The sequence below is a fragment of the Drosophila takahashii genome, chromosome 2R (genome assembly GCF_030179915.1).
Source record: "Drosophila takahashii strain IR98-3 E-12201 chromosome 2R, DtakHiC1v2, whole genome shotgun sequence".
NCBI lineage: Eukaryota > Metazoa > Arthropoda > Insecta > Diptera > Drosophilidae > Drosophila > Drosophila takahashii.
The window spans coordinates 37,769,064-37,789,314 of record NC_091679.1 but is presented as its reverse complement, the minus strand read 5'-3'; the positions used below and the strand labels follow the sequence as shown (position 1 = coordinate 37,789,314).

At 40.8% G+C, this 20,251-nt stretch overlaps 3 protein-coding genes across 6 annotated transcripts; all 3 read right to left on the bottom strand.

The window, feature by feature from the left end:
• Positions 1–103: 103 nt before the first annotated feature.
• Got1 (Glutamate oxaloacetate transaminase 1) lies at positions 104–3,674 on the bottom strand. Its single transcript, XM_017154824.3, has 4 exons — positions 3,474–3,674; positions 1,810–1,917; positions 1,445–1,518; positions 104–1,377 (listed from the first exon to the last, which is right to left on the bottom strand). Exons 1-4 carry the CDS (start codon positions 3,580–3,582, stop codon positions 424–426), a joined length of 1,245 nt encoding a protein of 414 aa, XP_017010313.2. The 5' UTR covers positions 3,583–3,674; the 3' UTR covers positions 104–423.
• A 747-nt stretch (positions 3,675–4,421) lies between these two features.
• spin (Protein spinster) lies at positions 4,422–18,030 on the bottom strand. Of its 4 annotated transcripts, none has more exons than XM_017154779.3 (9): positions 17,292–18,030; positions 10,859–11,216; positions 10,129–10,455; positions 9,415–9,676; positions 6,382–6,480; positions 6,139–6,318; positions 5,929–6,070; positions 5,075–5,268; positions 4,422–4,894 (listed from the first exon to the last, which is right to left on the bottom strand). In XM_017154779.3, the coding sequence occupies exons 1-8, from the start codon at positions 17,674–17,676 to the stop codon at positions 5,144–5,146; spliced, it is 1,878 nt and encodes a 625-aa protein (XP_017010268.2). In that variant the 5' UTR covers positions 17,677–18,030; the 3' UTR covers positions 4,422–4,894; positions 5,075–5,143. The 4 variants fall into 4 exon arrangements, with proteins under 4 accessions (XP_017010268.2, XP_070068802.1, XP_070068804.1 ...); XM_070212701.1 differs by lacking the exon at positions 9,415–9,676 and adding an exon at positions 8,869–9,130; XM_070212703.1 differs by lacking the exon at positions 5,075–5,268.
• Positions 18,031–18,408: 378 nt separating this feature from the next.
• On the bottom strand, positions 18,409–19,989 carry LOC108066234 (uncharacterized). Its single transcript, XM_017154651.3, has 4 exons — positions 19,889–19,989; positions 19,359–19,804; positions 18,862–19,029; positions 18,409–18,804 (listed from the first exon to the last, which is right to left on the bottom strand). The coding sequence occupies exons 2-4, from the start codon at positions 19,642–19,644 to the stop codon at positions 18,527–18,529; spliced, it is 732 nt and encodes a 243-aa protein (XP_017010140.3). The 5' UTR covers positions 19,645–19,804; positions 19,889–19,989; the 3' UTR covers positions 18,409–18,526.
• Positions 19,990–20,251: the final 262 nt, after the last annotated feature.

The window sequence follows — 20,251 nt, the reverse complement described above, 5'->3', positions numbered from 1 at the left end:
AAAGCGGTTCTTTTCAAAAGTAATTAAGTCAATTTAAATTAATTAAATATCGTTTATATTTCATAAGAAATATTTAATCCCAACACAAATAAACAAACCACTGTTTAAATACTTCAATAGTGTTATTGTCGTTGTAACTAATTACTACACACAAGTCAATAAAGATTTAGTTAACTAAACATTATTTAACCAATCTCTGGCGGCCTTCGGTTGTGCACAATTTGTGTTAACTATTCAATCCAATGTGGCATATAATTTCCATACTGTTTTGACCATTTCAAGTGTATAATATATCTATGTAAAAGCCGTGTATAAACGTTTAGTAATTGCAATTGCTGTTGGTTTGATTTAAATGCTAATGGTGCAGCAGTTTTGTCTTGCCCACTCAAAATATAGCTAATCGTTGCACTCTCCATCGATCGTTTACAATTTGTTGTCGCAGGGACAAGCAGCAGAACCTCCGGTAACCGCGGCATGGATCGCCTTGGCCACGTACTCAATGTTTCCGGTGTTCAGTCCGCACATGTTGATGCGTCCCGTTTTCAGCAGGTAGATGTGGAACTCGTTGATCAGGACGCGCACCTGGCTCTCGTTCAGGCCCGTGTACGAGAACATGCCGATCTGATTGACGATGTGATCCCAGTTTCCGGGCGTTCCCAACGCCACCAGCTTGTCCCGCAGAGCGCTGCGCATCTCACGGATGCGACTGGACATGGCCTGGATGGAGGCCATCCACTCCTTGCGCAATTCCGGGGTATTCAGTACCTTCGACACGATGCGGGCACCGTAGGCAGGTGGGTTTGAGTACTGGCCACGAATGAGCAGCGTCAGCTGGGAGTGAACCGCCGCCTTGGTGGCTGCATTCGCCTGCACCACCGTCAGGTTGCCAGCACGCTCGCAATAGAGCCCGAAGTTCTTGGCGAACGACTGGCAGGTGAAGAGCTCAAAGCCCCGCTGCACAAAGTAGCGAACAGCCCAGGCATCGCGATCCGGATCGCCACTGGCGAAGCCCTGGTAAGCGGAATCGAACAGCGGGAAGAGCTTCTTCTTCTCAAACAAATTGGCCAGCTCGGTCCACTGCTCCTGGGTGGGGTCAATACCAGTGGGATTGTGGGCACAGGCGTGCAGGATGATCACGGCACCGGGCGGAGCTTCGTTCAGATCAGCCAGCATGTTCTTGAAGTCCAGCTGACGCTTGTTTTGGTCCCAGTAGCGGTACGACTTGAGGGTCGTGAAGCCAGCATCAGAGAAGATCTTGTGGTGGTTCTCCCAGGTGGGATTTGAATAGTAAACCACATTGCGATTGAGTTGTGTGTGCAGGAAGTCAGCAGCAATACGCAGGGCACCAGTGCCCGAAATGGTCTGCACTCCAAAGGCCTGAAGGGTTGAGAAAAATATATGTATTAGTAGAATGTATGAAACATTTAAATGGGGTTTAATTTACCCGATTTTCCTTAATGGCAGGGGAATCAGCGCCCAGCACCAATTCCGTGGCAGCACTAGTAAACGTATCGAGTCCTGGAAAATTACAAATAATTTAGGATTTAATGGAGGAGATTTAAAATGATTTTTATCTCATATTCAGAAAGTTGTTCAATCAGAACCGTCGCAAAATTATTGGATATTTATTTTTTAAATTTATTTAAAAGCAATTAAAAAGGTACTTGAAAGTATGCTGTGGATTTTTTTAAAGAAACTTTCAATCGGACTTCAGAATATAGCACATTTTTCTATACCAGTTTCAAGAACTTTTAGTTTTAATTTATACAGAGATATTTAATAGATAATAGAATCCTTCTTTTTACTCACCAGTCACCGGCAAATACTCGTGGTTCACAGCCTCATCGCTGGCGATGGAGATTTCAGTTTTGCGCACCACAGGCAAAACCCAGGGAACTCCAGCATCTGTCCTGTAAGCTGTGGATAAACGAAATCATAGATGTCATGAGTAACCCGATTTTAAAGTCCATCGATTGCTCAAGGGTCTAGGGGAATACATTGTTCAAAGTGCTGAAATCCGTACAATAGTCAATTCTTATCGTAGTGGTCTTAACAGTCCTAATCAACAAGTAATGCTGTACGCAATCTGATAGTGTTTCCTGCGTTGTTTCTAGGCCAATTCGTTTATTTATTGCCGCAACTGAAAATTACTGTAGCCGGTTATTCGAAACCAATTGAATGAATTGGTCGCTTTTTTTTATACTTTTGCAGCATTGTAAAAAAAGCGAAAACATGGGATACAATGCCTATAAACAAGCAGCCATAACGACTGACACAATAAAATAGAATGCCAGTGAATTTATAAGGGAAAACAAACATTTTTGCTCGAATTATAATTATACCATTTAAACCGGTTCTATTTCATCTGAGTTATCGAGTATTTTGTCAGTTTAATTTATAAGAAAACAGTCGAAATAAGACTCCATTTCTACTACAATACAAACAAGTCTCATTAGCATAAACTTTACACAAGCAAAGGTTAATGACCATCAGATCAGCTAACAAAACAAAAAGCAAAATAATCAACAAGTTCGCTGGTGGGAATTGTTATTCAAATTATGCAATAACATCCATAAATATAGAAAAGGTGAAATGGCGACCGTCCAAATCAGCAACATTGCTCTTGGACGACCCGCCTTCAGATTGCCGCTGGATGTTTGTAGAGTACCTGCCAAGAGTCTCGCAAAAGCGGCTTATCATCCACTATACTCATGGGCTATAACTATATACTGTGCTAGCTGACGTCAAAAAGAATTTAGACGAAGAAAGTCGCGAAAGAAATTCCCTACTATTAAAGATTTAATAATTGGGTAAGCATTGAGATAATAACTAAAATCATCTGTTTTTCAAATCGCATTTTAAAAATGTATTCAATAGGACCTAAACATAATACGAATAATTATTTTTTAAAAATTGGTGGGGAATAATATTTAAAGGAATGTCTTTTACATTTTATGATAGTTTCTAAAGCTCACCAAATGTAAATAATTAATATCAGCAAAGATAAGGTTACGAAAAAAAATGTATAATAGTATTTATCAAAATAGATAACCTGAGCTAACAAAAAATAAGTATTAGATAAGTTATGTTTTTTATAACAGTCTAGTAAAAATGTTACAATAAATTCTTCAGTAAAGTATTGTCAAAACTAACATTCCCTAGTTTACATGATATATCACAAGCTGTCTAATTAGAAAGCACACACTCGTACATGCATAAAATCTCGGCAAAAAGGACGGAAAAATCTAAACAATTCATATGCCACTTTGACTTCCAAATGACCTCCAGCGGAGTGGGGTGGTTGGGTGGCGGCGGAAACGAGCGTTCCAGGGGGCGAAGGAGGCGAACTGCAAGGGCAAGCCAACTGGCAAATGATAGCAAATTGAGCCGCATACAGATACACCCAGTACGAACACGGATTGCTGCACACACTTGTGTAGATTCTTCCGGGGGAAATTGAATTTATCACTTACCGCCCACCGACAAATTGACCTTGCTGGGATTGGTGTCGTCCTTAAAAGCCTGTGTCAAGGCGAAAACCTCGATGGCGGGTCCCTTCGGAACGTCTGCGTAAATAGACATCGCGGCAAACTTGACAAACAAGTCCAAACGGAGCGACAATAACAAATAAATGAATTTGGAATTGAGTCGGCAAAAGTCCAAAAAGTAGTGTGGCTGCACGCTGCTTAAGCTAACTATCCCATAAAAAGCTCTCTCGATTTATTTCTTGCAATTTATCGATAATTTTATTTAAAATTCGTTCGCCGAAAAGTATGCAATGTTTTTTAAATTAGAGTTTCAAAAAAAAATCTATTAGGGGATTCCCAAAAACTTCAATTTTCCGAAATTTCAGCAGATCTACAACAAACAATAAATGTTATATACCAAATCCCACTAAATTCGGTTGAAATAAGGATAAAGGATTTTAACTTTTCAGAAGTGTATATTTATTGCCCCGGATATCCTTAGTTGCTAAACAATTAGTTTGGTTTACTTTCAGACAAATATCGCATTACCAATTTTTGATTGTTCGCAGTCTTTATGTCGCCATTGCGTTCCGATTAGGCTAGCATTCGATTAGGGTTTAACAAAAAAACAAACTCGGGGATTGATTAATGCCGTTTTGGTTTAAAATAGTTAGGCTGTAATATTCAGTAATTGCTGAGGGGTGCACACATTTCATCCAATTTGTTACACAACTAACTAAGGCTATGATTAAAACTAGGGCGTTACGATTAAATTGATTAAATAGACTACGCACTTATACAATGGCCCGGTGCTTATCTATATTTACATTTCATATAAAATACATGTACATTTATATAAATATCCAAACTGCAGGCACTTCGCACTCGATGCCTGAGATAATCTATTTACATTATCCAAAACTGAGGGAGCACTTCCTCGAATGCGAATCTGCCTGAAACTCTGTCTAATTTTGAGTTAGCCTAAAATACCAGAGCTATACCTATCTATCTATCTAGCTATAGAGCAGGGCTAGTGTCGTAGCCCCTAACCGTTTACAAGTAAAATGATCTGTATAATGTTATGACTTGGTGAGTGCCTGTGAGAGTGAGTGTTTGCTTGTAAATATATCTACAATTCAGTATGTAGTGTGCTTGAACGTTGGCATGGTGGTCCTTCCTTCCGATCCTTATCCTTTCCAATAGGAGCATGAACACGGAGCGCTGGATCCCCGTTAGCTTCCAGTACGATCCGATGCGGGATGTGCGTGGTGCGAGTGAGCGTTGATTAAATTAAAGATGGTTTTCAGTCAGTATCAGTTCACCCGGCATGCCATCGGAGCTCTGAGTGCGCAGCATAACCTCCAGGATCGGCTGGTATTAGGCAACCTGAGCGCGCTGCTCCCGCTGCTGTTGTTGAGCTGAGGCATCTAAAATAATTAAATTACACATAAGTTTATTAGATACACGTTACACTTATCAAATCACACAGAAAGCAATGAAGAACAGGGCGTATGGTTGGGGTCAAGTAACTGAGATTAGTAGAACGCAACGATGGAACGCACGCAGAAAACAGAACGTGTTAACAAAATTTCGAGCATTCCACCTACCGGGAACTGGGGGCCAAAAAAAATCATTCCGTGCCACAGGGCACATTTTCAGATTTCTTATTCGTTTTATCACGTGCGTTCGCGCAGCGCGATGTCAGTGCACATGACCAGGCAGTCTGAGTTAAAGGACTCGACGTCCTTCTGCCCGCTGGCCGAGGCAGCTGACGATCGTACCGCTTGCGGTCCCTGGTCGCCTGCCAAGATCAAACGGAAAAAACTTAAGCCAAGAAGTGGCGAAAAAGACAACTTCTGATTAAAAAGTAGCCATCATTTGAAAAATAAAACAATTTTCCTGGTTTTAAATTTTTATACCCGTTACTCGTATAGTAAAATCGATCTAGCCATGTCCCTCTGTTCGTATGAACGCTAAGATCTCGGAAACTACAAAAGCTAGAAAATTCGGATTACCCACACATATTCTTTGGCTTCCTACGCAGCGCAAGTTTGTTTCAGCCGAGCGCCACGCCCCTTCTAACGTCTACAGTCGCCCTAAACGATTTTAAAAGGTGTCTGGCGCCCACACCTTTAAAGATTTCGGAAAAGTAAAAATGCAGTTTTATTGTGTTTATCAAAACCTATGTAAATGTAGAAATTTTTCAAATCGGTCCATTCGTTAACAAGTTATGCGCGATAAAAGTTTTAAATCTCCATCTCCCTCGCATTCCCTTAAGCTGAGTGAAGGGTATCTGATAGTCGGGACACCCACCCGACTATAGCGTTCTCTCTTGTTTAAATTGTAAAGCTACATTGAAATATTGTATTATTTCAGAATTCCGGTTACTTTTTGATCAGTAAGTTAATAGATAGATAGATAAATGGCCATTTAAGAGGAAAAACCCATTTCTTAAGCTCACCTTGCAATCCCCGCGTGGCATTGTACTTGTCCTTGATGATGAAGCAGGCGGTGATCATGAAGAATATGCCGCCCAGCACCTCCACAAAGCTGGTGGAGAATAGGGCATATTGCAGACCCTCAAACTGCTCCCTGTCAGTGTACTAAAATAGGAATAACAGGAATTAGAATTAGGAATTTGTAATCTTCAGCCTCCAAAGATTCCACTTACTTCATCGGAGAGGGAGGCAGAGGAGCGCACTGTTTCCATCAATTGTGTGGTTGTTTCTACGATCGCTTGGGTGACATTGACAATCGGAGATTCGGCCACTTGGGACATGCTCTGCATTTCGGTCGTCAGGCCAGAATCGCTGGGGTTCTTGTGCAGGTGCTTCATGATGGCCTCGGAAATCTAAGGTTTTTAGAAAATTTAGTTATTAAGATTATTCGATTTATAAATCTAGGGATAACTTACCGCTCCCACCAAATACGGACTGCCGGCATCGCCCAGCGCATGTGAGATGAGGATTTGGAAGGCCTCGGCTGTGGAACGACGTGTGGGAACCACCACATACTATAAAAGAAAACCGGGTGTTATTCAAATTTAAATTCAACGATTAAAGTACAAAAGCAACAGCAAGAACAAAGCATAAAATGAAAGCAAAAGCCACAACCGATTCTTAAGCTACAACTATCGATTAAACCATAAGCTATCGGTTCAGGTGTAGAATCTTTCTTTTCCGGTGGACAGGTGTTAAACCCTTATAGTTCTCCTCCAGAAAGTATTCTACATCATAACCGATATTTCCATAATTGATTAAATACAAATAAAAAAGTGATTAAAGCGTGTGGGTGAGCTTGCGATTATGTGTTTATATAGGTGTGCAATCAACAGATTCAAATTTGCCAAAAGCTCGCCAAAGATGGAGCCACTCGAGAATTTTGGGGACAAACAAAGAACTGGTCCCCGAAAAGAAGAAGAATAGCCATTTAGCATTACGTTCTCAGGTTGGAGTCCAACCAAATGGGAACAGTCGGCCAGCCTGCCTGGGAACAGTGGGCTCTCTTTATAGCGGTACAACTCAGGTACTCAAGAACTCAGCTGATTTTAAAATTACTCGAGGATTTATCTTTAAATTGAATGTGGCAATTTGTTGTCTACTAAACTGTTGGCCACATTAAGTTTTTACTGTTATAACTAAAGGTGATTTGATGGGTGTGTATTTTGTGTGTGATCTAAGTTAAAAAGCGAAAAGCTGAAATTACGCAAAGCATTTATGATATTACACCAGGTATAAAGTGAGTTCCCTTTACTGTAGGTCATCTAATATGGCAGAACCAAAAGCCCCCTGATAAAGGCAATCTCTAATCACGGTTGCTTATCGCAGCCAGCAATTAATATAACGCCACCAAGGTGGGCCGATCGCCGCTATATTGTTTTTTTTTTTTTTGGGTTAGATAATCGGGTGGGTTGGTGGCAACCCGAAATGCGATTGCTTATTTCTGTCACGGAATCGTTTGCAATGGCAAAATGGCAACAAAAAAGAGAAACACACGCAAATCAAGTGCGTGGTAAAAGAAAAATAAAATAAAAAATAAAAGAGGCGACGAAAAAACAGCAGAGCAATGCATTGAAGGGGGTGTAAGTTGGGGGATTATATGCCACTATATATATTGCCTGGCCTGACGTGCTGCCAAATTTAGAACAGGCCACCCTACGTAGGAAATACGTACGTATCTCTTGAGAGGAATTACGTACACGGGTTTCCATATCCATTATCTTGACACTTGGTTGCGTACATCAGCTGTTTATACAGATTTCCATGGGATAACTTCCTATCTAAAGGGTTTATCTAAGTTATACTTTCTTGTAAATAATATTACTCATTTTATGATACCGCTTACTGCACTTCTGAAACACCTTTTCAATTGAATTGGGTCATTTTTATCAAACTAGGTTACTTAATCAGTTAAGGTTATTTAATGACATAAGCGCGGTATCATAAAATGCATTCATGGAACTTAGTCAGATCTGCTGACTTGCTTAAAATTCAATCAAGAAAGCTATTTAGTTGTTTACGATTTGTTTATATTTTTTTCGACTTTACTTCAAAATCCTAATTTATGATTCACTTTACTTCAGAGTTCTGGCTTTTTTATTTCCTTATCACTCTGCTTATCTCCCCGAAAACGGACAAACGTGACTAGCCAGGCAGATAACCCCCGAAAATCAGTAAACCAGATGGAAGAATCCAATGTGATTACGAAAATTTCGACACTTTGTCTTATGAAAGGAGGCTGAAAATGGAGCGTGGGTGGGTGGCACACTGCAATTTGGGGGATTGCGGTGCTTTAATATGGTTTTACGACATCCCCTGGGGGTTGAGTGTTGAAATATTTGCACGCTGCAAGTGTTTTCAGGGGTTGGACACTCCCTTTGCCCCACAAAATGGGGGTAGAGGGATGAAAGTGACAGTGAGAAGATGAAACTCTATGTTGATTACATTTACAAAAAAAAAAGTAATAAGATGAAATTAAGTTTTCATGTCCCAGGGGAAGTAAAAATGAATTGCAAGGAATAATCAAGTAAATGCCGTTTGAGAATCTCAAGACAGTCAAGATATGTAACTGCCGTAAAGTTCTTCGACTTACTGAACTCAAAAACCGCAAACCAAAATAAATAAGACAACCACAAAATGGAGTATCAGATGACCACCACCAGTAAAAGATGCGGGTGAAGACAACATAAAATTTGGTTAGAGTATTTTGTAAGTGTAAGCAAGCTGTGTTTGTGTGCAGGGTTTGTGTTATTACTCATTATAACAGTAAAAAGTTAATGCTTAAAACTACGATTTACTGTGTGTAATTACAGTTACGATATTCAAACAATACGTGGGTGCAAAATTACAAAAGCATTAGCGGGATTCTCTCTTGAGATCCCGTTCTTGAGATCTTGGCTTACCAGCAGTATGTCCGCAACAATTGCCCAATTCAAATTTAAAGCTAACTGCCCGAAAAAGATGAGCGCATAGGTGCCCGCCGAATTACTGTTCACCAGGAGACAGGCGCCCGTCAGCAGCGGAGCGCTCACGAGCAGCCCGAAGGCGCAGATCACCGGATCCGCCGTAGGATACCGCTTTACCAGGTACTGCGAGAGGAACGAGCCCATGGGCACGCCCAGCAGGCCCGCCACCATGGTGATGACTCCAAAGTTGAACGCAATACTAAAGGGCGGGGTTGGGAATTTCGGGGTACATTCGGTTAGTTATGCCAAAAAGCTTTGGAACCCTCTTTGCACTTGAAACAGAGTTACCCATCTAACTTGCCAATGGATAACTAAGTTTCAGTGCCTTCTGGGTATTAAACAATTAAACGAGCTTGGGGGTTAGGGCAAGATTTAAGGGTTCTTAAATAGAGAATAGAGAACCCAACGGCTGGCTGGCTTTTAGCTTTTGATTTCTGCTGCTGCTGCTTCTTGTATCTCGCATCCAATGAGCATCCATCTTACCAGTAGAATGTCAGCCACTATGGACCAGCACAGGTTTAGTGCCACCTGGGCCACGAACACGAAGAAGAAGCACCAAGTCTCGCTAGTCTGCGGCACCACCAGAGCAGCAAACACCATGGGAGCCGAGATGAAGAGGCCCGCCGCACAGATGTACGGATCACAGTTCTCGTAGTTACCCCTCAGTCGTTGGGCCAAAAAGGAGCCCAGCGGAACTCCGATGAGACCGGCCAGCATGGCCACGATACCAAACTTGTACGAGATGCTTGACGACGGATCAGAAATCATTGTAAGGCGCACAGCTCGATATTCCGGGGGTTTAGGAGGGTTTTGGGGGTCAAAGGGAGGCGATAGAAACCCCATTTTCACGAATTTTTAACAAATAAAAATAATTTATAACAGAAAAAATATTGGTAATGGTGAAATTGATATTTTTTAAAGATCATTTTGATATTAATAAAGATTATGTTAATCTTTTTTTATATGATTTGCTCCAAAAATACTACATTTGGTATTTTTATGATATGATAAAATATCATGTTGATATGTTTGAATCTTAAATTTGAAATAAATCATATCGGCTTTTTATTGATATGAAACAAGGTAGAAATAACCCTATTTCATATCGTTTTTTTTTCTGCGTAGTTATTAAAGTTACTATCGTGAAAATGGGGTTATGGGGCTATGGGGTTTTCGGGGTTCCAAGGTCACACTTACTCGTCCTGGTCAATGTTCTCGTTGCCGGGCTGCATCTTCATGCCTAGATAGATGAAGGAAGGTCCCCACCAGGCCAGAGCTCCGGCCACGAAGGCCACGCACGTGAATCCCGCAGTGGAGAGCATGAAGGAGCGGTTCTTAACCAGCGCCTTGATGTCCTGCTTGTAGGTGGTGGCCTCCAGGTTGTGCGATCCCTCGCTGTGACCACGTTCTGGATCCTTGATGAGCACGATCAGCAGAACGGCCACAATGCCCAGAATGGGCGTGACCCTCAGGGCCCAACGCCAATTGTTGGCCAGGTGAGCGGTCTTGGATCCCACAATGTATCTGAAAAATAGAAGAGTAAAGGGGGTCATTGATGAGACTGATCCCGATAAATTGACTCTTGAGCCGCCTTGCATTGGCGGCCAATTGGGCGTTGCATAAATTCCAATCAACCCCCCAATTGACCCTCCACTCTAATTCAATTAGAGTCGTCAATTGCGGCATTCCAAAAGTAAATCAATTTCAATTTACAACAAAAGTCACGTGACTCTTCTCACGCTTCAGCAGTGAGAATTACTGATTATCATCCAGACAGCCTCAAACTTTGGCCTCCATCGCCTGTTGCCACCAGTTGATAAGGCAAGACAACAAAGTCGCAGACCGATGATAAGAGCCCATCCTCCCGGATTGCTAATAGATCATTGATCTGGACATTGACCGGCATTAAAACTAGCTGCACACTCACCCCAGACCGGATCCCACGGGTATGGCAAAGTAGAACAAAGCCAGCATCTTGGAGCGCATGTCGTGAACGAAGAGATCCGAGATGATCGTCGGCGCTATTGTGCTGTACGAGGCCTCGCCGATTCCGACCAGCGCCCGGAAGGTGATGAACCATCCAAAGCTCTGCATATACGATCCCAGCAGAGTGGTGGTGCTCCACAATGCCACGCCCACCGCCATTATCCAGGGGCGGGAGTAGCGATCACCCAGATATCCAAAGATAGGGGCGCACACCATGTACGAGATAACAAATACGGTCTGCAAAAGTCCAGCGCTGTCATTTCCGATATCGAAATCAGTTCGAACATCCGTCAAAACTCCTTTAAAATAAGAAAAGGTTGAATTGAAGGTTGAAGTGATGTGGCAAAAATTAAAGAGATACAAAAAATTATTATTATGTACCCAATATGTACGGGGAATGCGCGTGATGTGTGATATACCACATTGTAGTTTGTACATATCAGCCCATCCCCAGCGGGTGTTGTTAATTGGTCGAATAAAAAAATCGTTAATACGAGTCTGCTATATTCGAGTGTTTTACGTAAGCCCCAAATTTATGGGTTCAGGGGGGAGTTGTCTCTATAATTAGCACTTCCCGGTCATTGTAGCTCCTGTATGACTGGGGGAAATTTGCGGAAATTTCGTGTGTGTTTATGGGTCATAATATTTTCCCCAAAAAGCTATTAATTAACCCATCGATATCTATTAAACAGCAGCATAGAAAAGATAAGTCAAATTGGAAGGGGGAAAGCTTTAATTGATCACAGTTGGTACAACGCCCACTTTTTATCAGTTTTAGTGGTTACATTTGCAATCGATATTGTCCATTGCTCTTCCTTATCGAAATATAATATTGACAATGCAGTTATAACTCGATTTTTTTTTATCAGTTTTGCATACTGCAGTATATTTAAATATTGCAAAAACTGATAAAGCTCCACCGTTTCCAATCGATAATTATCGATCATACAATGATTACATTTTCGATTGATAATAATATTATAAGTTATCTAAATATTGCAGATTCAGATAAAGCCCATAATAGATAAGCTAGCGTCGATCTGGTGCATCGCCATGCAAATCGGTGTCATGACTTGAATTTTGATCATTGCTGTCTCACCTTCGCACACATTTTCTCAGGTATTTCCTGCACGTTTCGTCTTCACCTAGGCATTTAAAAATTCATTAACAAACGGATGTGCAAGTAGCGAATTAATGGCTGAAAACGGCCTCCATCGATAACTGTTAGCCAATCTAACGCTACTTCCTATATTCTACATGCAGCTCAAAAAAAAAACAAACAAACAAAAAAACAGCTTTTAAGCCCCCGTTTGTCTATATCGCTCTCTTCGTACATTGGCCTTTGCGGAATGGCCCAAAAAATCAAAAAAAAAAAAAATTGTGAAATAACTACTTAAAGTGCTTGAGCACCCAAAAATAAACAACGGCCCAAAAAAACCCAGTGGGGGAAGGAAAGAGAGAGTGGAGCAGAGAGAGGGGAGCACGAGCAGAGCCAAGAGAGAGTGACAGAGATCAGAAGCCGGCAAATGCAGAAGCAACAACAATGACACACAAAAGCTCAACAAGTTGGCCCCAAAAAGAGAGAGAGAGAGAGCAAAAATGAGAGCTCCGACTCTCCACGAACCCCCACGAAACGTGCCACGAAGTCGCTGCTGCAGTGAATCAGCCTTTGCTTTTTAATTATTCCATTTTCTGGGTCTTTTTGCTCATTTCGCTTTTGAGAAATTTATCGTACGATGTTTTTCGACCAATCAGCGCGTTTGTTTGACTTGCCCAGTGACGTAACGGATGGAGGACGCCACGCGATAAGTCTGTGTGTGTGTGTATTGCATTGCTATTGTGGGTTGAAGAGAGAGGCGGAGAGAGGGGGAGGCAGAGTGGGGCTGGTCTGGGTGAGGCATTCCTTATACATATTTGTACATGTCATATTGCTATCTCGTACTCGGAACGGGTAATCTCCTTCCACGCAAGGAATTCCATTTGTTTGTGGGCATTCTTGGCAAAAAAAAAAAAATAAATACGGAGGCAAAGCTCCTATGAATACGTAGATACCCTACCCCAATCCCCTCCTCTCTCACACTTGCAGGGAAGTTCCGTCAACGTAGAAAACATTTTAGTATTTATATTTTTTTTAGCCGGTGCCGCCGTTTAAGAACCTGTTCGGCTCTCTCGTGAGTTTCTCTCTTCGGTTTATTCTCTTTTGGTCCCCAATAAACACAACAGTGCGATTCACAACAGTAGGTGATAATACTTAACATTGTCTATAAAACCAAGCCACTCTAGTTCAAGCTCCCATAGGTCGAACTTTCTGGAACTCTGACAATCCTAAGTGGTAATTATCATGAATCTTACTTCATCATGACTTGAAATTTTTCTAAAATTTTAATGATTCTAACGAATAACACTTTCAGAAGTCAAAGTTCTGAACAACATGGAACATTTTATCTCTCTCAAAGCAATTTTCTAATAAAAATTTAAGCACTTTCATTTTTTTTTAAATAAAAGTTTATATTTTATTTTTTACAAATTTTAACTAGGACTTTCCTATCAAAACGCACTGCACTGTAGCGAGGGAAACTCCAGAACGTTGATCCGTTTAAAAAGCCAATACTTATAACCAGGCAACTGCAAAAACCACAACAACAAAGGCGGGACTCTCATTACCATGAATGAAAAAGTTGTTTGTGTCCGAAAGTGACTGTTCTCAGTACAAGTCGTCTATATCTCTCTTTCTCCGCTATATCTCTCTCGTTCTGTGGCGTCTGGTGACGCCGGCCTTGAAATATCGCGCGATATGCAGCGTAAGCTTTAAAATCGGACGATGATTAAACGAATATCTGGCAGATATTTCGACCACGAATCGGAGCCGAAAAAACAAAACAACAAAAAACTGAGGCTGTGACTTTCGCTTGGAATGCATTTGAATGCTTAGCGGAGCACTCGAATTGTTTAGAGAAAAACTTTCTTTTCGCTGGCCAGGTGGAAATCAATTGTGAAAGCGTCGGCGCCCAGGGAAAAGAGTTCCCCACCGAGCTCCAGACATTCCCTACCCCAACCTCTTGTACTATTCTTTGTTTTTGTTTGCCTTTTTGCCTTCGTTAATTCAATTTGTTTGAGCAAAAAGTGTGCACTGCACTTTGCGTAGGTCGTTGACCCAGATATACATATGTAAATGTGTGTATGCAGACATCTAGCAGCGGAATAGAACCATTGACGTGCGCAAACCTCAAACACAAGATATGCAATGCAAAAAACTTAAAAAGATGCATTTGGTATGTACGCTTTGCATAACTTGAGGACCTCACATTTTCAACCTATTCAAATAGTGATTTACTTACATAAGTAAGCAGGTTTCCATAAATTGGTGCAATATCAAGAAATTTGGTTCAGTTTAACTAGTATAAGAAAATACAATAAGTTTGCAACAATTGTCCAAATTTGTATCATAAATCCAAACAAATTTTCCAAGGGTATTGCCGATTTCGGTGTGTCAAGGCTGTTTATATTTTTTGTCTTTTCTTTTTATTGTTATTTCTTTCTTCAGCTGTGATGGCAACAAAATGGAAAGTTTTGGTGTATATCTTGAAAAAACATTTTAAGCGGAAATAAAATGCAAACTCTGCGAATTTTAACAAATGAAAAATAAACGAAAAAAGGCAAAACAAAAATTAGGCAAGAGTAAAAGTGGATTACAAAACCCAATAAAAACATTAAGAAATAACCCAAAGTGATCTTGTTAGACCCTAACGAAATTTGCTACCAAAATCTGTTTTCGATCAATTGACATAGACAATTATTCAGATCTTTTTCGTTGGATGGGGGCCAAGAAAATTACGTCGGAAGCACAGCAGAACGGAATCTTTGCCTATATATCTATGCCTTCATTCAGCCCACATATCTGTTGACCAAAATAACTGACAGAGCTTTGGCCGATCAAAGTTCGCTGGCGGTGCAGAAAGCGAATTTACTGTCAACAACAGAACAATGCGACGTACATAATAAAGATCATGAACATGAATGAAGAGGGCCCAAAGAGGTACATATAACATCAGGCCACTAGCTCGAAAACTTTGGCAAAATTCAGCAAAGGCGGAGGTCGAAGCCAAAGGCCAAGACGCACTTAAAATTATAATTAAATGCATTCCATTAGGGTGGCTACTGCTGGCCAGACATCGGGCGATACGCCCGTCTATATATGCGGAATAAAATACATACATAAGTACACGGGTGTAACTGTAAACGTGGCTTTGGTGTCGAAATTCCCTTGAAAAAAAAGGGCAGACCAAATAAAATCAAAATAAATAATGGCGCGGCAATCTAATCACTGCAAAATGGCCGAAACCCATTGCCAACTCCACGTGTAAGCCACCTGTGATCCAATGCAATTTATTGTGCAGCTACGACTCTGGTTTCGGCCACTTCTTGATAAGGCCTTTTGGAGTGGGGAACGAAAGGGGGATGTTATCACAATGCCACTGGAAAAATGGCAAAACAAAAACCTTGAGTGGCGGGCCAGTGTTTATTTTAGTTTTTATTTCGCCTTGCGCTCTCCCAATGAGCTCAAAATAAACACAAGTTTTCCCAATCAATTAGGCGCCACATGGAAATTTTGAACATTTCTGTTTAAAGAGAAAAATTTAATATAATATATGTAGTGTTATTGATGGACGACGAGCTGCCTTTCTGATATGTATGTAAATGCTATCACCCTTTTCCTGTGAGTAATTCCGCTTCCTGTCTGATTAAAAGTCGTATGATGTTTTTAGTCATTTTTTGTTGACTTTTACACGAATCATCAGGGGGCTTAGCTTATATTTTTGAAGCTTAAAAAAGGGTGTAAAATCGATTTATAATTGCCGCTGAAGCCATCAGCTGATAACTGATAGGCAGTAAATTATCATTGCAAATTATTTGCAAGTGCACATACAGTAAAAGACATTATCATTTGCCCTTGAGTGGAAAAATTCTCTGCTGACTCGACGGAAGAACCGAGCAAGTTCAGGTTCACAAAGACTGTGAAAAACGGAAAATGATAGTTATTATCTATAATGATTTTGACATGCAAATTAAACGGTTTGAAGTGGGCTTGTGCAAGCAAAAGGGGTGACAAACCCAAGCCCACTTTTAGTCATAACTAGTTGAGGCGTGTAATTGCCGCCGTTAAACAAGTTTCCATTTAGTTTACACTCGGTTTTTTTGTGTAACTACCGAGTGTGATACAACCAGACACTCGACTTTACTACTCCATTTCTAGACATAAGCAAACAAGGAAAAGAATTGCAGTGGGAAGAAGTTTCTAAATGTAAACAAGTGGGTCCAATTGAAACCGCCCGCATGAAGGAATCCCATGAATTTAGAGCCGTTTCTTCGCTAATGCCTTATGATAATAAACCCTAATGATATGGGCAGTGTGTCCGAGTTTATTTATAGGCCGCAACATACGATTACCCGGTAATTGTCACGCGGGCGGGGACTTTCTGATCAGTGATCACCGATCGTGCTAAGCTCACCAGGCACCAGGTCAGGTGGTAGACTAGCTTCGCTCTTTCTTTTTTATCGCACCCCAGTGCTAGGAATACTATATGCGAAATGGGTCTTGATTGATTACCACCCAGTGGAAATGTCCCGAGTTGGGTGCAAAGAGGAAGGGATCCATTTATCGTCGCATTAGTGAGCGATAAAACGTTTACCCGTATGTCTCTCAATATTTTTGGATCGCGTGATTCATGTGTAAACTGATTAGTCACAGCGAGAATTCATTCAAATAGAATCTTTATGGTACATTTAGTAAACAACAGAGTTGTTATTACTGACGATGAGGTGAAATTGTTGTAGTGTTTTAATCACAATCACTATTTATAACTGATTAGAGGTTATTTTTGAAATAGTTATAGAGAGACTTCGGAATTTGCATGTGATGATTCGCTTTCAAGCAAACTGTGGTTTAGTAATTTGTTTTAGATGAAATCTATTTATGAAATAATGTGAAAAATGTATGAATGTTTATAAAACGATTCGAAAAATGCAAAGGCTTTTAATTATATTCTTCTTGTTTTACTATTTGTTACAAACAACGAAAATTAAAGTGTTTGGTTTTGTAATATTACTATTTTGACTATTCTATGTATATACTCCAAAGACTAACTTTTTTGACCGAATTATCTCTAATCTAATACAAATTTGTTTTGGGTAGTAGGTTTTTCCCCCGACTACAGAAGGCGTCTTTTATAATGTCAACAAATTTGGTTATCTGGTGCGGAAACAAAACCCCACTTGACGTCATTGGGGAGTAATTTACCAGCGAATAACTGAATCAGTTCGGGATGGTCGGAACCCTATGGTTCGAATCTCTCTAGAGGACCCTATAAACTCACCGGCGATCGTGAAACGGTCCATGTAGTTGATGAGATTGACGAAGCAGAGAACGGTGACGGTGAACCACTGTGACCTGCCGACGGATGAGAGGCGCGAGGGCACGGCGGCGGAGGGCGGGTGGACTCCTGCTTCCAGTGGGTGGTGGTGGTGTAGTCGCAGGCGATGGCGCTCCTCCTCCATGCTGTCCGAATCCGAGGGCATCAGCTGTTGTGACGAGTAGGTCGCAGGCAGTCCGAGCGGCGACAGGTTGGCCACATCCTCCCGACTGCCCCCCTCCTCGGAGGAGCTGCTCCCGCTGCTGCCGCTCTGGATCATCGCCGGATTGTCCATGGCAGCCGCCGTTGGGAGCGGTTGGTAGGATTGCTTCTGGTGTTTCAGCGACATTCACCCGATCCTCTCTTCTCTCTTTATCTTCTTTCCGCTCGAAATTCGCAGCAGAGCAGACAACGCGGCAAAAACTGATATTTGCACACGCTCTTTCGCACACTCACACACGCAGAGAAACCAAACCCGCAATGAATGCGGTGGGCAGCGAATGCAAAAGAATTTCTCTCTTCGAATCACTCGACGCTGATTTACGGCCAATCGATTTGGTCGCTAAACACCTGTTCCTTAGGCTCTTCTAATCGCGGTTGTACTTTAAAAACACCCAGTGCATTTGCAGTGCTTCTCTATTTTTTGTTCTTCCGCGACGCGAACGCACTTGGCTTTCCAATTGGAATCGTGCAATAAGTGTGCCCGCACGTCGGCCGCTAATATATACCTCAGCGGCGGCCGGATATCGATGCCACTATCGATAGTTCCCAGCCATCGCCGTTCTATCGATGTGGCTCGTGATTAGGACCTATTTACACTACAGTTTGGAAAAAAATAAAATAAATATTTAAAAATAAAATTTTGTTTTCAAAACCATTGTAGAAATAATATATTATGTAATACATAATGAAACTGATGAAAAAGCATATATTCTTTTAAAAAAAATTTATTTTTACGAAAACCTCTTTTTCTGAAGGTAATTAAAATTGTTGAGGTTATTAAATTGTTAATTAAAATTTCTTAGTCAATCAGTTAAAGGCTTTTTATTTAAATGTCATCCTTGTTTTTATGTTTTATTCAGGATCTATCGATTAATTTCAGCTCATCTTTACCAAATTTCAATTTGAATCCAAGTTTCAACGGTTACATTTTGAATTTGAGTTTGAATCCAAGTTTCAAGTTCTGGTTTTATTGTAATTTATTCTATATCAATATCATCGAGGCGTCCGCGCACGCGATTCTTGCGTTTGTGTTTTTTAGTGGGTGGTGGCAGAAAACTCTCCAGGAATTCAATGGTTGTCATAATAGTTTCCGAGCTTACATTTCCAATGTAGTTCTTATCGAAGTAGACAACCGGTACAGGTGCCTCAGTTGAGAGCAGCAGCTTGTCGCAGTTGCAAGTCTGCCCCTGCCCCTGTTTCTGAATTTTTGCATTCAGTGTCTCCACCTCCACATCTGTGGTGGTATTTGATTTATCTGAAATGGGAAATAAATTATAAGTTAACCTATTTTTGGTCTCCCTTATTTACCCACCGAATAGGGGACGAAAGCACTCCTTGACCTGAATCCACTTTGTGCAAAACTGTTTGATGAAACTGTCGTTTTGGTTGAAAAAACTGCGAGCTGCATTGTCAACACGGTACTTCATAAATCCTGGAACATAGGGCCACTTTCCTTTGGCAGCGTAGAAGCAAATTATGTCTAAAAATGAGAAAAAATTAGTTTTGAATTATATGTATATAAAAAGTAAAGCAAAGTAAAGTTATGTTAAAATTATTTTTAATTTAATTTAATTTAATTTAAATACAATAAATAAATAATTATCCTTCAGTATTGGGTCCTCCACTTTTAACATTTTTGTGGAGGACGTTTTTTAACATTACATTGAGATAACATAATTGCAAAACTAAAAAAAATTAAGAATAAGACAATTGTGAGATTCTATAAGTAAATAAAATTGCGTTTTGCTAAATAGTACTTATAAATAGAAAACTAATAAGCTTAAAAAAAATATAGTATACTCTACTCACAGGGCACATGAAATAGGTGCAGAAATGTGCGCTGATGCTCCAGACTGGAGATGAGATGAATGCCGCTGGACCGTCGACTGGCCAGGACCTGGACCTTTTTCCCGGCAAAAGGTATCTCCTCCACCCGGACACTCTTCAGATAAGCCTCGCCCACAGTCAGCAAAAAGCCCAATAGAAAGAGGGGCAAAATGCGCCAAGCGATTTTCCGACGCAACTCCATAATTGAACTTTCCACTCGCCAGCAACAAATACAACTGACGAATGTCCTGCAGGAAGCCTGAATCATAAGCCTGAATGATTTCGCTGCGCTCTATTGATTTTAATTGCGCTCGACGGTGACACAAATCCAGGCACTCGGGACACTTGCATGTGCTAACCCAATTTGCCAGTCAACCAAAAGTTCATTGCACTTTCGCCTCATAACTACGGAATATGTTCTTTATAATCTATAAATAATGCATACAAAAAAATTAAGTCACAGGAAATGCAGTATGCAAATGGGTCTGGTCATTAGCTAATATGTATATTACTCAATATTTACAAGATCCCAAGATAGCTGGGAGCTATGAATAATCAACTGATTTTCAATTGCAATCCATCTAAGCGAGGAAGAACTTCGATCAGATTTCTCATTGCCGCCACGCGTCGTATACTTAATCTGCCGGCAAAAACCTGATTTAATTGCACACTCTTTCCACCCATTCCCCCAACCCCTTTGGAAACATTTTTAGAATGCCGACAAACAGATATAGTACACGTGTTGCAAATTCATTTTATGGCTTATCAAGTTTGGCACGGTTGGAAATAGGAAAGCGAGACAAACAATCATATAACTATTTAAGGTAATTTTCTTTTTAGCATTTTGTAAGCCTTACAACTTCTTATATTGGTTA

What these genes read in the sequence shown, in the direction of transcription:
- Got1 (XM_017154824.3), bottom strand. Translation starts at nt 3,582, where the DNA reads ATGTCTATTTACGCAGACGTTCCGAAGGGACCCGCCATCGAGGTTTTC. An exon ending in GGTCAATTTGTCGGTGGGCG is followed by an intron (nt 1,918 to 3,473) that starts GTAAGTGATAAA and finishes GTTTATCCACAG; the next exon opens with CTTACAGGACAGATGCTGGA. An exon ending in CTGCCATTAAGGAAAATCGG is followed by an intron (nt 1,378 to 1,444) that starts GTAAATTAAACC and finishes TCAACCCTTCAG; the next exon opens with GCCTTTGGAGTGCAGACCAT.
- LOC108066234 (XM_017154651.3), bottom strand. Translation starts at nt 19,644, where the DNA reads ATGATTCAGGCTTCCTGCAGGACATTCGTCAGTTGTATTTGTTGCTGG. An exon ending in GCACCTATTTCATGTGCCCT is followed by an intron (nt 19,030 to 19,358) that starts GTGAGTAGAGTA and finishes TCTCATTTTTAG; the next exon opens with ACATAATTTGCTTCTACGCT. An exon ending in GTGCTTTCGTCCCCTATTCG is followed by an intron (nt 18,805 to 18,861) that starts GTGGGTAAATAA and finishes TTCCCATTTCAG; the next exon opens with ATAAATCAAATACCACCACA.
- spin (XM_017154779.3), bottom strand. Translation starts at nt 17,676, where the DNA reads ATGTCGCTGAAACACCAGAAGCAATCCTACCAACCGCTCCCAACGGCG. An exon ending in CCCGTGGGATCCGGTCTGGG is followed by an intron (nt 10,456 to 10,858) that starts GTGAGTGTGCAG and finishes TCTATTTTTCAG; the next exon opens with ATACATTGTGGGATCCAAGA. An exon ending in GTCCGTATTTGGTGGGAGCG is followed by an intron (nt 6,319 to 6,381) that starts GTAAGTTATCCC and finishes TAAAAACCTTAG; the next exon opens with ATTTCCGAGGCCATCATGAA.